Source organism: Cicer arietinum, chromosome 2, assembly GCF_000331145.2.
Source record: "Cicer arietinum cultivar CDC Frontier isolate Library 1 chromosome 2, Cicar.CDCFrontier_v2.0, whole genome shotgun sequence".
Lineage (NCBI taxonomy): Eukaryota > Viridiplantae > Streptophyta > Magnoliopsida > Fabales > Fabaceae > Cicer > Cicer arietinum.
In genome coordinates this window covers 49,702,318-49,715,812 of record NC_021161.2, presented here as the reverse complement: position 1 = coordinate 49,715,812, position 13,495 = coordinate 49,702,318, and the positions used below count along the sequence as shown (strand labels likewise).

The window sequence follows — 13,495 nt, the reverse complement described above, 5'->3', positions numbered from 1 at the left end:
TTATTTTCAAAGAAGTAGATATAGTTGGAAAATTCTTTTTTTTTTACACAACTTTTGAATGAGTGGTATTTTGTAACATATTATACCTATTTGCTCATTTTTCTCAAAATTTTGATTGTTCTTAGTTAGAGTATTGTTTTTGCAGACATATTTTAACTCATTTATGACATAAAAGTGTATTGGCTCCTCAAAAGACAAAGAAGATTGTCCACATTCAGCTTTATATGAGTGTTAGTATTGTGTATTCGAGAGAAAACTATACCATTTATATTAAAAAAGTATTTGTGGTTTTTTTACGGAGATGTTTATATTGTCAATTTTTTTTAAAAATACTACCAATTTTAAGTTTCTACATTTGTTTTACCTTTACTCAACCGTACATACGAGTTGTTTGTGAAAATTCTCAAATCATGTTGTATAGAAGTCTCATACTTAAAATATTGGAATTTAGATTTTTTACTTCTTTGACATGATTGTAATGAAATGAATATTAAATGACAAACTCATTTTTATAATTTTCTAACAATATTTTGACAATAAATTTAGATTTGACAACAAAAAAAGAGCATGATTAATTTGATTTTGTGGTAGATAATTACATATATTAATATTTATTAAAATACTTTTAAGACTTTTAACACTAAATATAATTTATGAATTTTATTTGTAGGATGATCTTCACTATGCAAAACATTTTACATATTTTCAAATGTGTATTTGCCAACTCATATATAATAATTACTCAAATAAATTCACTTGAAAAAAATACTCTACAAACTAAATAAGGAGATTATATTATTTTTTGAAATATTAAAATCTTATTCACAACTACTAATATGACGAAGTATACATATTCCGCGCAACACGTGGGTTATATTCTAGTTTGAAACAATAACTACACCATAAATAGTTGTCTATGCAAACATGCCCTTTAATCTCATAAAACAATTATAATAAAAACTAGAATTAAAAAAAAATTAAAAATAAAAACTCAAACCAAACAAATCCGTTGTGCTTTCAGCCACAAAATTTTTATTTTCATTATGGTCAAGTGATAATGGGTCATAGTCACTAGAATCTTCACTAGACCAACATGAATTTGAGGGTAATAATCATAATCAATATACAACAAATGAAACTAGCTATTTTAAATTTATTAAGGCATAAAGTATAAGTAGCTAACTCTTCCAAGTTCCAACCATGGATTAAATTGGATCAAATTAGAATATGCCAAAAGCACTGCAACAATTAAACTATAAGACAAATTATGTGTATGTATTGAAGCCCCTACCACAAACATCTACAGAACATACTAAGGAGGTAGAAGGTCTACAATTTTTTTTTTCTTTCCAAGGCAATAGGTGAGCACAACAAACAGCAAATGGAATCATGTAAATAGTTTTTTGCTGCTAAAAACAGTGCTTCCAATGTTACTGCCTTTACTAGTAATTAAATTGCATGTGTCTTCTTAAGACTGTACATCATAACCAATGAACTCCACACAATTCTCGACATCTATCGACAAAATATTCAATCCATTGAGGAACTTGTGTCGGCAGTTTCATCCTCGCTAAAGCTGGATGGCATCTCTGCAGCAGATCTACATCATTGTCACCATGCACAATGTTGTTAGAAAGTGTGTAACATCGCATAAAAACTTGGATAAAAACTAAGGAAAAGAGATAAACCTGTACATGCTACTTTGAATAAAATTTATTTGATTATAATTGAGTTTGACATGCAATAATTTGTGTTTTGATGTTTTTACCATAAAAAGAAGTTTGATGTAAAACTTAATGTAAATGCTACTCTTTATCACTTGTACTTAAACCGAGATTTTAAGGCAAAATCACTAGGTGTGGGACTAATCCCTGCTAGGTGCTTCGTGCGATTCGGATGCTTGCGTTGCAAGTGAAGTTCATTCACGTGGAGCTTAGTTTACCAACTAAGCAGCACAACACGCTTAACAATCCTCTTTTCTTCATTAAAAAGGAAAATAAGTGGTTTTCAAGAATGGATTAGCTTATTTGCACTCAAAGATAGCTTTTAACCAAAAGCTTATATTAAGCATTTTGATTATACGCTTTTCTGAAATCAAAGTAAGCAGCTAAGCACACACAACAATTAGATTACTTATATGCTTAATCTCTCTAGCAACAAATTTTTGAAATAAAATGCTTAATCTTTAGCATTTACACTAAATGCTCACCTCTGATTTTTCCTTGGTTCTATCTCAGCAGCAGGAAATTGTTTCATATTGTATTGCTGAAACGTATTGGCTTTAAGTCGTTTTGCAACCTATACACATAACAAAGTAAAGCATCATGTGTGCATTCGTGGAAGGAGGGAAGCAAGCCAATAGAAAATCATATAATCACATTATTGAGAGACAGGTAAGTGCACACATCGAAAACTCACCGTAGTTTCATTGGCAAGCATCCCTGCTCCACCTGCATCACGATATTGTTTCTTTGCCTTCTTGTTCCCTTTAAACATCTCTTCCTGCACATATGCAACAAAATGTTATCATTTGAAACCAACTCTAAGAAAAATAAATTGATTGTTACAAATAGAGCAAGCACACAGTGAAACTGCAAATATATTAATGAACCTTAGCCATCCTAGTAGACAACCCTCTTTCTTCAGTATCCAGAGAAACCCGAGAATTACGGATCGAATTTGAAGGTTTAGATTTTACATGTTCACTCCTCTGTGCATTCTTCGGAATGATGTTATCATAGTCGTATTGCAGAAAGTCTGCATGAACACTCCTTTGCATGTTCTTTGGATTGATGTTATCATTATCATATTGCAAAAAGTCAGCATTTTTAACTGCACGGTTTTCTTCATAGTGATCACTATGGTTTGAAGCAGAATCAGATCTCATCCCCTCAACACCGCGCTTGGTTTCCATCCTATGATTCTTAGTGCTCTTATAAGCAGCTTCCCCAGTTGAGTCTTCATACAAATCCAAGGAAGAGTTTCGGCCAGGAAAATGAGTACCGTAACTCTGAAAATTTTGTCTGTGTTTTGTACCCTGGTAAGCTTTCTTATCTTGTTTATCATGAACATCGGAATCATGCAAGGAACCAAAGTCAACTCCTTCCATATGAGTATCTTGGGAACTATGTTTAGTATAATATGAATCATATCTCTGCATATACAAGTAAAAGAGAATAAGAAAGCAGGGATATTGTTTCCGAGAAAAAGGGTATAAAAGCACTGCATACAAGTTTCAACATTTGCTATGTTGGAGCAGATTTTTTTTGGTAGATTGTCAGGGCTGGTTTTACTTAAACTATCTCTTCCTCATCATAAGCTTATCCAATCTTTTAAACACACAACACAAAATTTAACTAGTAGTGTTCAATCACTAGGCTCATCAAAACACGAGAATGCATTAGAAAGGTCCACTTACAGAGTTAAGACCAGGTCGCCTTTTCACTGTGGAGATTTCTGGAGAATTCGGAAGAGTAGGATCAGCAATATCGTATGGTTCTGACATAGCATTCATAAGATTGAAAAGGTAAGAATCTCAAACTACTTTTAGATTATACTGAATGCAGTTAAAAATGAGATATTGAAAGCGAAAATAAAAATGAGTTCTCACACCTTAGCTAAGATGAAATATTTCTAGAAAAAACATGGAAATCTTCATATATTTCCAGGAATAAGCTCTCCAATTTTAAGGATAACAATTTAAAACCACAAATCCTCAAAATATGAACTAGATGTAATGTAACAAAATTTGAATGCAATTATAAGAGGAATAAGATCGGCCGTACAACATAAATGAATAGTCAATGTTCGATTTAAAATTGACACTTTATATACAAAGAGTATGTGAAAAAGAGTATTTTTAGGAACATTAATACATAAAATTGACACATTAAACTCACTACCTACTTTTCTTATCATATGTGAAAAACGACAATCTTCTGACAAGTATTATTAATGATTGAGTTCTAAATTCTAACCTCATCAAATTAATTGTCATTGACTTTATCAGTATTAATACAATAATAATAAGAAGGCATCTATCCAAATTCCTAGAAAAACATCTCTATCATCCCAATGCATATCACATAAACATTATGCAGGTTAGTTGGAAAGCATTTATTTGCCATTCTAGAAATAGCTTACCCCATACGCACACCCAGTTCTATCTTTAAGCATTCACTATAACAGAAAATAATGTCAAATCTAACTTTTTACAATGGGATGACCGATAAGTACTATTTGTTCCTTAATCCTAAAAAGTCAGCTACATTGTTCCAAGTTTCAACCCTACACAACATTTCAGTTTCACATAACTAATAGAATGAGATTTGGAAAAAAAGGGGAAAATAGATTACAGAACAGCTTACCGTGAACTGGGTCTTCAGTTTGGAATTCAAATGCCCCAGGAGGGAGTGGATCAAATTCTACACCAAGCAGTGGACCATCTTCCCGATAATTCCTTCCTAACTGTTTCTTAACGGCAGTTATAGCAGCATGTTCTATCTCACCCTTCAGTTTCAAATATCCCGATGGTTTATATCCTGCGTTAATCGCACCCTTGGGATTTATGGGTGGAAGAGCTTTACTAGGTGTTAGATATCTAGAAGGATCCGTCTCATATGGATCCTGACCTTGACGATACAACCGATCTTGCAAAAAAGAGCTACTCTCAGATGACGTGTCATCCATTCCACTAAGATTTTCTGAAAAATGATTCGTACGTCCATAGGTCATATCTCCAACTGACAAATCACGATTGTAGAGGCCATGGCTCTCAACCTCTTTCGGATCCAGATACCTATAGTCACCGTGCTTACTGCTTCCGCAGGAGTCTTGCCCAAGTCCACTGCCACGATCCTGGATGACACCACTTGAACGATCTTGTCGTCCATTGGCATTGGCTTCATCTTTCAACATTCTTTTATCTTTTAACCTTCTGTGGCAAAACCATCCAGACACTTGCTTTTCTGTCAACCCTAACACCTCAGAAATTTCTTTTTTCAATTCCTCCGTCGGATATTTGTGCTCTGAAGGCAAAGACAAAAAAAATTAATTCCAGAAAAATCATCACTTTGGATAATATGTATTAACACGAATATGACAAAAATGTCTCCCTACCAGTATAAAATTTCTCCAAGCCCTTAAGTTGTGCAGGTGTTTTGAGCTTTCTTTTTGCATTTTTCTCCATCGAGACTTTATTTTCTTCTGGTTGCAACTCACTCGATTCTAAACACCAACCGAGAAGCAGGAAGTTTAGTTCATGAATTATAATGAAAAAATAATAAATACATCATACATCAGGATATACAACAATCCAGAAACATCTTATGCTATATCAACAATCAAATATGAAACCTCATATATGACTATTTGCTGAAAATGAGGTACTGGAGTGAAGTTAAGTTACTCATGAAAAATTTTCATAAGAACCAAAAAGCTTATTATTTCATTAAATATTGAATCAGAAAACTTGTTTTGATCAAATAACTATAAGAAAACAATGTTAAAAAGAATAACATATATCATTAGAGCTGCTTCAACAATATAGATCCTTCAGTGCTAACCCATATCCCACACAACAAGTAGATCCAAGTGTAGATTATGGTCAATGACAACCAAACAAACAAACAAAATCCAAATTAGGTTTTCATAACAAAAAATGTATGAAATACTAATTTCAATTATGATCAAAATGAATCAAACCCCATTTACACCCTTAAGTTTGACTAACTTTCCCATAACCTAAAAACAAAAAATTTAAGTCATTTTTGTCATACCCACCATTCCAAACAACCTTCAAAGTAATGTAAACAATCCATATTGTTGTTCCAACAAAGCTATTGATTCAATATCAATTTTCAATGTATGAAAAATTGAAAATAATAAACCACAAAATCAAAGACCCAAATCGCTAATAAGAAAAAAATTGAAGATTAGAAGACAGTACCTTCCATTGGTGAGAAGAATTCAGATATCGTGTGTTAAGGTTTTGGGGTGAAAAGGTAAAAAATGTTTGAGTGACTTAACGGAAAAGCGAGAACCTTTTTAAGCGAAAAGGAAAAAGAGAAAGAGAAGAGTGTTGTTGTTAGATTTATTTATGAGGGTTTTCAATTTGATGCCTTAAAATCAGGTTACGAAATTTTTTGATGAAGGTAGAAAGACAAAACGGAGAAGAAGGAAACAACGACAACAACAACAACAATTCGTCGTCGTCGTGTGTTATGTTTTGCTTGTTTCAATCAACTTTCGTTCACAATCGTCACTTAATTAAATTATTTAATTGTAATTCATTTTTTTATGATGATGATGATAAAATCAAAATGTATTTTCTTTCTTTTTTATAATTCATTTTTTATGATGATGATAAAATCAAAATGTATTTGAAATTTAATTAATGTTGATATGAATTTGCATCCCAGAAAAAAATGTTGATATCAATTTGCATCTAACGTATTGGATTGATTCGGTTTTGGAAAAAACAAAGAACTTGAACATGAACAATTAAATTTTGATCAAGTTCACATTTAAAAAAATATAATAATAAGTTTTTAATTTTTTTTAAAGTTATTAACTTTTTAAAAATTATAATAAAAAAATATAGTACTAATTAAAAATCCACAACTGCAAATATTTTTTAGTATAACATCGTTAATAGATTATTTGATTCAAGTGCTTGGATAATCAATTTTAAATAGTGTGAATTTGGTAATTGAATTAGGAAATGTTATTTGAAGATGAAAAAAAGTGACTTTTTGGTTTGAATTTGATATTCCATTTCTTTGCATCATTGATTTTGTTTTGTTACATTCATAACTTAATTTTATATGTGAATTTTTTTAATAGTTTTTCATTATTTTATATATAGCATAATTAATTATAATGCGATGAAAAGTATATAATAGTATTATGAAATATGTTTAAGTGGTAGTTGGTATACTACATCACTACTCTTCAAATAGTATTATGAAATATGTTTATCACGGGGTGAACAGTACTCATTCGAGAAAATAAATTAAGGATTATTTAATATTTATAGTTTAGATAATAGCTTCAACAATATAGTTCAATAAAAAAAATAAAAAAAATGAATATGTTTTTTAAAGTTCATTTCATCGAATTGAAACTAGTCAAATCATCGTCTCAAACACAAAGATAATAATAACAATTTAGATTTATGAGAAACATCGTACATTGTTATTAAAATTTCGAGTTTAGATCACTCATGATACCTTAAATTTTTCATGTGTAAGCACACAAAATATTTAAATGTAAAATAAATTTGAACAACAACATTAAAAAAGAAATTGATGATAATTAAATAGAAACAAAAAAAAACTACCCTTGTAGACCAACAATTCCCAAGATATTAACAATCGAAACATGGCTCAATTACTACAGATAATTATATATTCAGAAGAGTCGTACAAAAAAGTTTCAGTCTTCCGCATATCATTTTTTATATTCACTATTTTTTTTAAATGTGTTAAAAATATGTAATTTAATTTAACAAATACCGATTAATAGAAAATCAGAATAAAAAGAAGTTTTTGCAAGGCTAAAACTAAGGCTATTTTATAATCCGATTCAATAGTGATATTGTGAAAACCTTATTTCTTAGCTAGATGTAACTTATCATAGATTGCATGAAGATCAACAAGAAAGCGGGTAGGTAACCCAACCAAGCTTGAAAAACCAATAAGCCAATCACCATCGTTGTTGTCGATAATGTCGTTGAAATCGAAGTTATTAGGATCCTTCAAAGAGATGTCATCTACATTGATTTTGATGATGTTATATTGAGGAAATGCATGCAATATGTCACATAGACTTGTTAGTAATAGAGGTACCTAGCACATGTAAAAAAGAAGCTAAATTAGTTTGTATTTTCCTACAATATTGCCATTTGAGTCATTTATTATCATTAAACACTTGTAATTATTGGCTCTTCAAACAATTCAACAAGTGACTATAAACACAACTCTACTTGAATGAGTCACATGGTTGATGAATTAATTCATAAATTGAATTGTGAGATTTATAAGATTGGAGCATAGAAACGAATAGCATCCCAAATAGTCAAAGAAGTAGGACAATCCCTAAGTGAAATAAAGTTTCCTCAATACTTTCATCTTGTTAATTTGACATTAAAATGCCTTTACAGGTATCCCTTTTACATTGGAGCATAAATGTATAAGAAGTCGAGGAACCAACATCAAGTAATCATCGTCTTCTGATGATAACTTTTATGTTAATATGCAATAGCATATCCATTTTTGTTTTATAATTGTTACCTTGATGATGTAATTTGTTTTAAAATACATAACAAAAAGTTTAATTGACCAACGTATCATTCGTTAAAAAGCAAAGTAGAGTGAGTTTAAATTCAATTATGTAATTTCATATGATCTATATCATTTTATTTTTTAGATGGATTGGTGGTAGGATACACCAACCCACTTTGCGACTCTTAATTATAAATTTACTTAAATAATTTCACATGTATAGATTTTATGTAAATTCAATAAATAATTTATCATATCATCATATTTGGATCTAAAAATATGCATGAGGACTAAAAAATAAATTTTTAAAATGAGAAAAATTTCGTAAGCAATCGAATATAAAATTTTAGTGTATTTTTATATACTGCAAATATAAAATTAAGGATGTATTGAATTGAAGTTTATAAAGAATTTAAAAGATTTTGTAATTAAAAATATTTGTTGTATTTGATTAAGATTTTAAAAAATTATAAACAATTCTTAAGATATTCAAATAAGACTTCCAATATTTTTCAAGGAGTTAAACAAAATTGATGTTATTTATTTGAGATTTTTCACGATTTAAAAATGATCTATTTATATTAAAAATAAAAAAATATACAAAAATTTCAAAACTTAACTTATTAGTTTTAGTTTATTGTGACTATTTTTTTTTAATGTAATTTGTATACAAAATATTGACTTTTATAGTAATTATATATAAAATGATGAATGACTATGATATGCTTTCTTTCTCTATAATTTTTAAAAATATAATATAATTATAATAATTTATTAAAATAATAAAATAAAATGTATCACCGCATTCCTCCGCCGTCGGCGACACTAAGTCACTAAACCCTCATTCTCCGATCAAACCCTAACCCAAAACAACCATCAATCTTTCTTCATCACATTTGAATGGCACCACCAACACTTCCACGCCGCTCACCTTTCCCCCTCAAAACCCTCACACATACACCCCCCCTAATCTCACACCTCCCTTCTCCCCCTTCTCTCCCAGACGCATTCTTAATCGACAAACTTCTCTTCCGCTTAAAACAAGGCGATTTCTCTTCCGTCCGTAATTACCTTCTCCGTTCAAACTCATCAACCCTAATCCCTCAACTTCTCCATAAATGTCACCAATTTCCTCTGTTACTTCCCAATCTCATCCAAACCGTTGCTTCCACATCACCAAATCCAACGGTCACCGCTTCTATGGTCCACTTTCTAGTCCAAGCCAAGAACCTTGCAGAAGCTCAATCTCTTCTCCTCAGAATCATCAGAAAAAGCGGCGTTTCGCGCGCTGAGGTAATTGATTCTCTTGTTAATCACAATTCTAACTTGAATGTAGTTGTTTTTGATCTTTTGATAAGAACCTATGTTCAGGCTAGGAAATTAAGGGAAGGTTCTGAGGCATTTAGAATTTTGAGGGAACGAGGTTTTTGTGCTTCGATTAACGCTTGTAATGCTCTTTTAGGTGGAATTGTGAAGGTTGGGTGGGTTGATTTGGCGTGGAAGATTTATGAGGATTTTGTTAGGAGTGGGAATAGTGTGAATGTTTATACTTTGAATATTATGGTTAATGCTTTGTGTAAAGATGGGAAATTGGATCGTGTTGGGGTTTTCATGTCTGGGATGGAGGAGAAAGGGATTTATCCTGATATTGTGACTTATAATACTTTGATTAATGCTTATTGTCGTCGGGGACTTGTTTCGGAAGCTTTTCAGTTGATGGATTCTATGGCTGGTAAAGGGTTGAAGCCTGGGATTTTTACTTATAATGCTTTGATTAATGGTTTGTGTAAGGAGGGAAGTTATGAGAGAGCAAAATGTGTTTTAGATGAGATGTTGGGGATTGGATTGTGTCCTGATGCCGCAACTTTTAATCCGTTGTTGGTTGAGAGTTGTAGGAAGGAGGATGTTTGTGAGGCCGAGAAGGTTTTTAATGAAATGTTGGGGTGTGGAGTTGTTCCTGATTTGATTAGCTTTAGCTCGATTGTTGGGGTGTTTTCAAGGAATGGTGACCTTGGTCGGGCGTTGGAGTATTTTGAGAAGATGAAAGGTGTTGGGTTGGTTCCTGATACTGTTATTTATACGATTCTTATCAATGGGTATTGTAAGAATGGTGATGTGACTGGGGCATTGAAAATGCGGAATGAGATGGTGGAGCGGAGTTGCGTTATGGATGTGGTCACGTACAATACTCTGTTGAATGGATTGTGCAGGAGGAAAATGCTTGTCGATGCTGATGAACTGTTTAAGGAGATGGTGGAAAGGGGAGTTTTTCCTGATTTCTACACTCTAACCACTCTCATTCATGGCTATTGCAAGGATGGAAACATGACTAAAGCACTTAGTTTGTTTGAGACTATGACTCTGAGGAGCCTTAAGCCTGATGTTGTGACGTATAATACCTTGATGGACGGCTTCTGCAAAATAGGTGAAATGGAGAAAGCTAAGGAGTTGTGGTGTGATATGATAAGCCGGGAAATATTTCCCAACTTTATATCGTTTAGCATTTTGATTAATGGATTTTGTAGCTTAGGTCTTGTGTCTGAAGCATTCAGGTTGTGGGATGAAATGAAAGAGAAAGGTATTAAGCCCACCCTTGTTACTTGCAACACTATAATAAAAGGCTATTTGCGGGCCGGCAATGTGTCGAAGGCAAATGATTTCTTGAACAAGATGGTTTTGGAAGGAGTTCGTCCTGATTGTGTCACATATAATACTCTTATAAATGGTTTTCTAAAGGAAGAGAACTTTGATAGAGCTTTTTACTTGATTAGTAATATGGAAGAACAAGGGCTTCTGCCTGATCTCATCACATACAATGCAATCCTTAGTGGATTTTGTAGGCAAGGCAGAATGCAAGAGGCTGAGATGCTATCGCGTAAGATGATTGATAAAGGTATCAATCCTGATAGATCAACTTACACATTACTAATAAATGGGTATGTCTCGAACGACAACCTAAAAGAGGCATTCCGTGTCCATGATGAAATGCTGCAAAGGGGATTTGTGCCAGATGACAAATTCTAGGAATTTTACCGTTGTAGCTGCCAGAACATTACAGCCCTTTGTTCTTAATGCTAGATACGGAGGTTGGGCATTCTATCTTTAAGTATCATCTAAATATTCTTCAGTATGTTATAAACATTGATTTTGTATCTCTGTGATGATCTATTCAGATATGTATTTGTTATGTGATATGTCTATTTGTTAACATTGCCTTTCCTTGGTTCAGGTTATGTGGATCGAAAAATTGCACAACCCTGGTGCATGGCATTTCTGCCCTAACATGTCAGTTGAGCCTTAGTTGGTAACATAGAAAAAATAGACAGGTGTATGTTTATTATAGCCATGCAATTGTGAAAACCTTTGTGCTTCCTTTTTCATGCTTGTAACTATAATATGTATAGTTTGTAGATTATCGGGCATGATTCATATGTATTTTTGGTATTTGGTTCAAAAATGATATTACATATTGCGACTTACAATTTGAACAGAAGAATCATTTATGTTTTGGATGCTTGGAAATGCAGGCCATCCTTGTCTCTAAGTATCTAAGGCTCTAAGCATATGGTTAACCGGAGGGAGACTGCACCTTCTTTCATGAATTTCAGACAAATAGTTTTGTAAGTATTTTTACCAGGAGTTTTGATTACTAAACATGGAGACAATATAATTTGGTAAACACAACTGGGGGCTGGGACTGCTGATTAAAGAACTAAATTGCTTTAGTTATATTCATTCTCTTATGAATTAACAGCAAATTGATTTGGCATTTCACATTGGTTCATAGTTTCTATTTTGTTGAAGTGGAAACCTTGAAGTTATTGCAATTATGAAGCATAGCAAGAGAGTTAAAGTATTTCCCCTTGTTCTTGTTCTTGGGAATGATTCTCCATCACTACCTAATATCTGGTTCAGGTTCATTTTAGCTGCAGCTATCCCTAGTTCTGTGCCAATGAAATTGAAAGTTTATTTAGTAGTTATATGCAGAAAATGAAAGGATTTGGCAGTGGCATGAAACACATGCTGCCCTTTTCATAGTTTAAAAAGCAAGCAACAAATCTTTTTCTAAGGTGATTCATATGGGGCTGCTTTCCCAATTTTGAACTCCTGAAAATCCGACGTTTTTTCAAGTCAATTTGTTGGTATGTATCTCACTAGTTAAGAGGGATGTAAGTTTTGTAGCTCATACATTGACTCAAGCTTCCTCTAATTATTCTTCATTACTTATTCCCTGCTTAGAATTGTGTGCATGTATGCTGTGCAGGTTTTAGTTCCTTTATGTGCACACACACATGTCAGTTTGCTGATTACAAGAGTGATGTGAAGTTGTGTGATCAATGGTTGAACAATCTGCAGATTATTTCGTGTATCAGAACAGTAAATCCTTCTGAAGCAAGCTTGAAGGACTTGCGGTGCATCATATTTTTCAATGTTTTAACTTTCTTTCTAAGTAGTTATTGAAAACCAGGCCTGTGATATGAGGTCGACTCCAGTGGTTATTGTGTCAAAATACACACATCTCATATGAAAGCAACAACTTGTAATATGGAGATATGGCATGGAAGCCTACATAACCAAAACACTGAAAAGTTATGCTACATTCATGGGTGGCAAAGTTGGGATTTAGATTTTGAATGATCCCATCAATGGCTTTTTTTAAGCAGCCCATTAATGCTTTGTCATGTGGATTTCTGTAAATTGTATTTTTTTTCTATTGATATCAATATTTAAATCTTATGATGCCATAATGATTTTATTGTCGTTGTATATTTTTTAAGATAGAACAAATTATCAGTTAAGTTTAGTATATTGACCAACAATAATGTTTGTTGTAGATCATCGTCGTCATCACCATGTCACTAATGTAAATAAAATGAAACTCTCGAGTCAAACTTAAGATCAGTGGCATTAACCAGCTCATGTTTGACAAAAATATTGATCGATTACAAATGCCAATTTTTTTTTAAAATTTTTTAATTCCTTTTTCTGGATTGGGCCATCTGATCAGGCCCGATTATTTATAATTTCAAGCGCAGGATATATGCTATGGATCAATTAGCCTCCACCATCAATATTCAATGGGGATTCTACCTAGCACCCCTACATTTAAATCTGTTACCCCCTCAATCAACATGAAAAATATAATTTTGCACTTTATAAAACCTTCAACGTTTTTAACTTTTCATTTTTTCACCCATCTTTTCAAAAAATTT

At 32.4% G+C, this 13,495-nt stretch overlaps 2 protein-coding genes across 6 annotated transcripts; one reads left to right on the top strand and one right to left on the bottom strand.

The window, feature by feature from the left end:
- Nucleotides 1-1,124: 1,124 nt before the first annotated feature.
- LOC101506919 (uncharacterized) lies at nt 1,125-6,253 on the bottom strand. Its single transcript, XM_004491191.4, has 8 exons — nt 5,948-6,253; nt 5,119-5,226; nt 4,368-5,027; nt 3,419-3,498; nt 2,612-3,154; nt 2,419-2,502; nt 2,210-2,298; nt 1,125-1,600 (listed from the first exon to the last, which is right to left on the bottom strand). Exons 1-8 carry the CDS (start codon nt 5,952-5,954, stop codon nt 1,531-1,533), a joined length of 1,641 nt encoding a protein of 546 aa, XP_004491248.1. The 5' UTR covers nt 5,955-6,253; the 3' UTR covers nt 1,125-1,530.
- A 2,822-nt stretch (nt 6,254-9,075) lies between these two features.
- LOC101507247 (uncharacterized) lies at nt 9,076-13,017 on the top strand. 5 transcript variants are annotated; one of them, XM_027332006.2, is made up of 4 exons: nt 9,076-11,368; nt 11,512-11,567; nt 11,810-11,902; nt 12,547-13,017. In XM_027332006.2, exon 1 carries the CDS (start codon nt 9,183-9,185, stop codon nt 11,304-11,306), a length of 2,124 nt encoding a protein of 707 aa, XP_027187807.1. In that variant the 5' UTR covers nt 9,076-9,182; the 3' UTR covers nt 11,307-11,368; nt 11,512-11,567; nt 11,810-11,902; nt 12,547-13,017. The 5 variants fall into 5 exon arrangements, with proteins under 5 accessions (XP_027187807.1, XP_004491254.1, XP_012568620.1 ...); XM_004491197.4 differs by having other exon boundaries at nt 11,512-11,608; XM_012713166.3 differs by having other exon boundaries at nt 11,512-11,608; nt 11,810-12,424.
- The last annotated feature ends 478 nt before the right edge of the window (nt 13,018-13,495 follow it).

Bases quoted from the DNA above. Each gene is read 5' to 3' on its own strand.
- LOC101506919 (XM_004491191.4), bottom strand. The intron at 5,028-5,118 runs GTAGGGAGACAT...CTTTGCCTTCAG, and splicing joins CTTGGAGAAATTTTATACTG to AGCACAAATATCCGACGGAG. The intron at 3,499-4,367 runs GTAAGCTGTTCT...ATGCTATGTCAG, and splicing joins AACTGAAGACCCAGTTCACG to AACCATACGATATTGCTGAT.
- LOC101507247 (XM_027332006.2), top strand. From the start codon at position 9,183: ATGGCACCACCAACACTTCCACGCCGCTCACCTTTCCCCCTCAAAACC.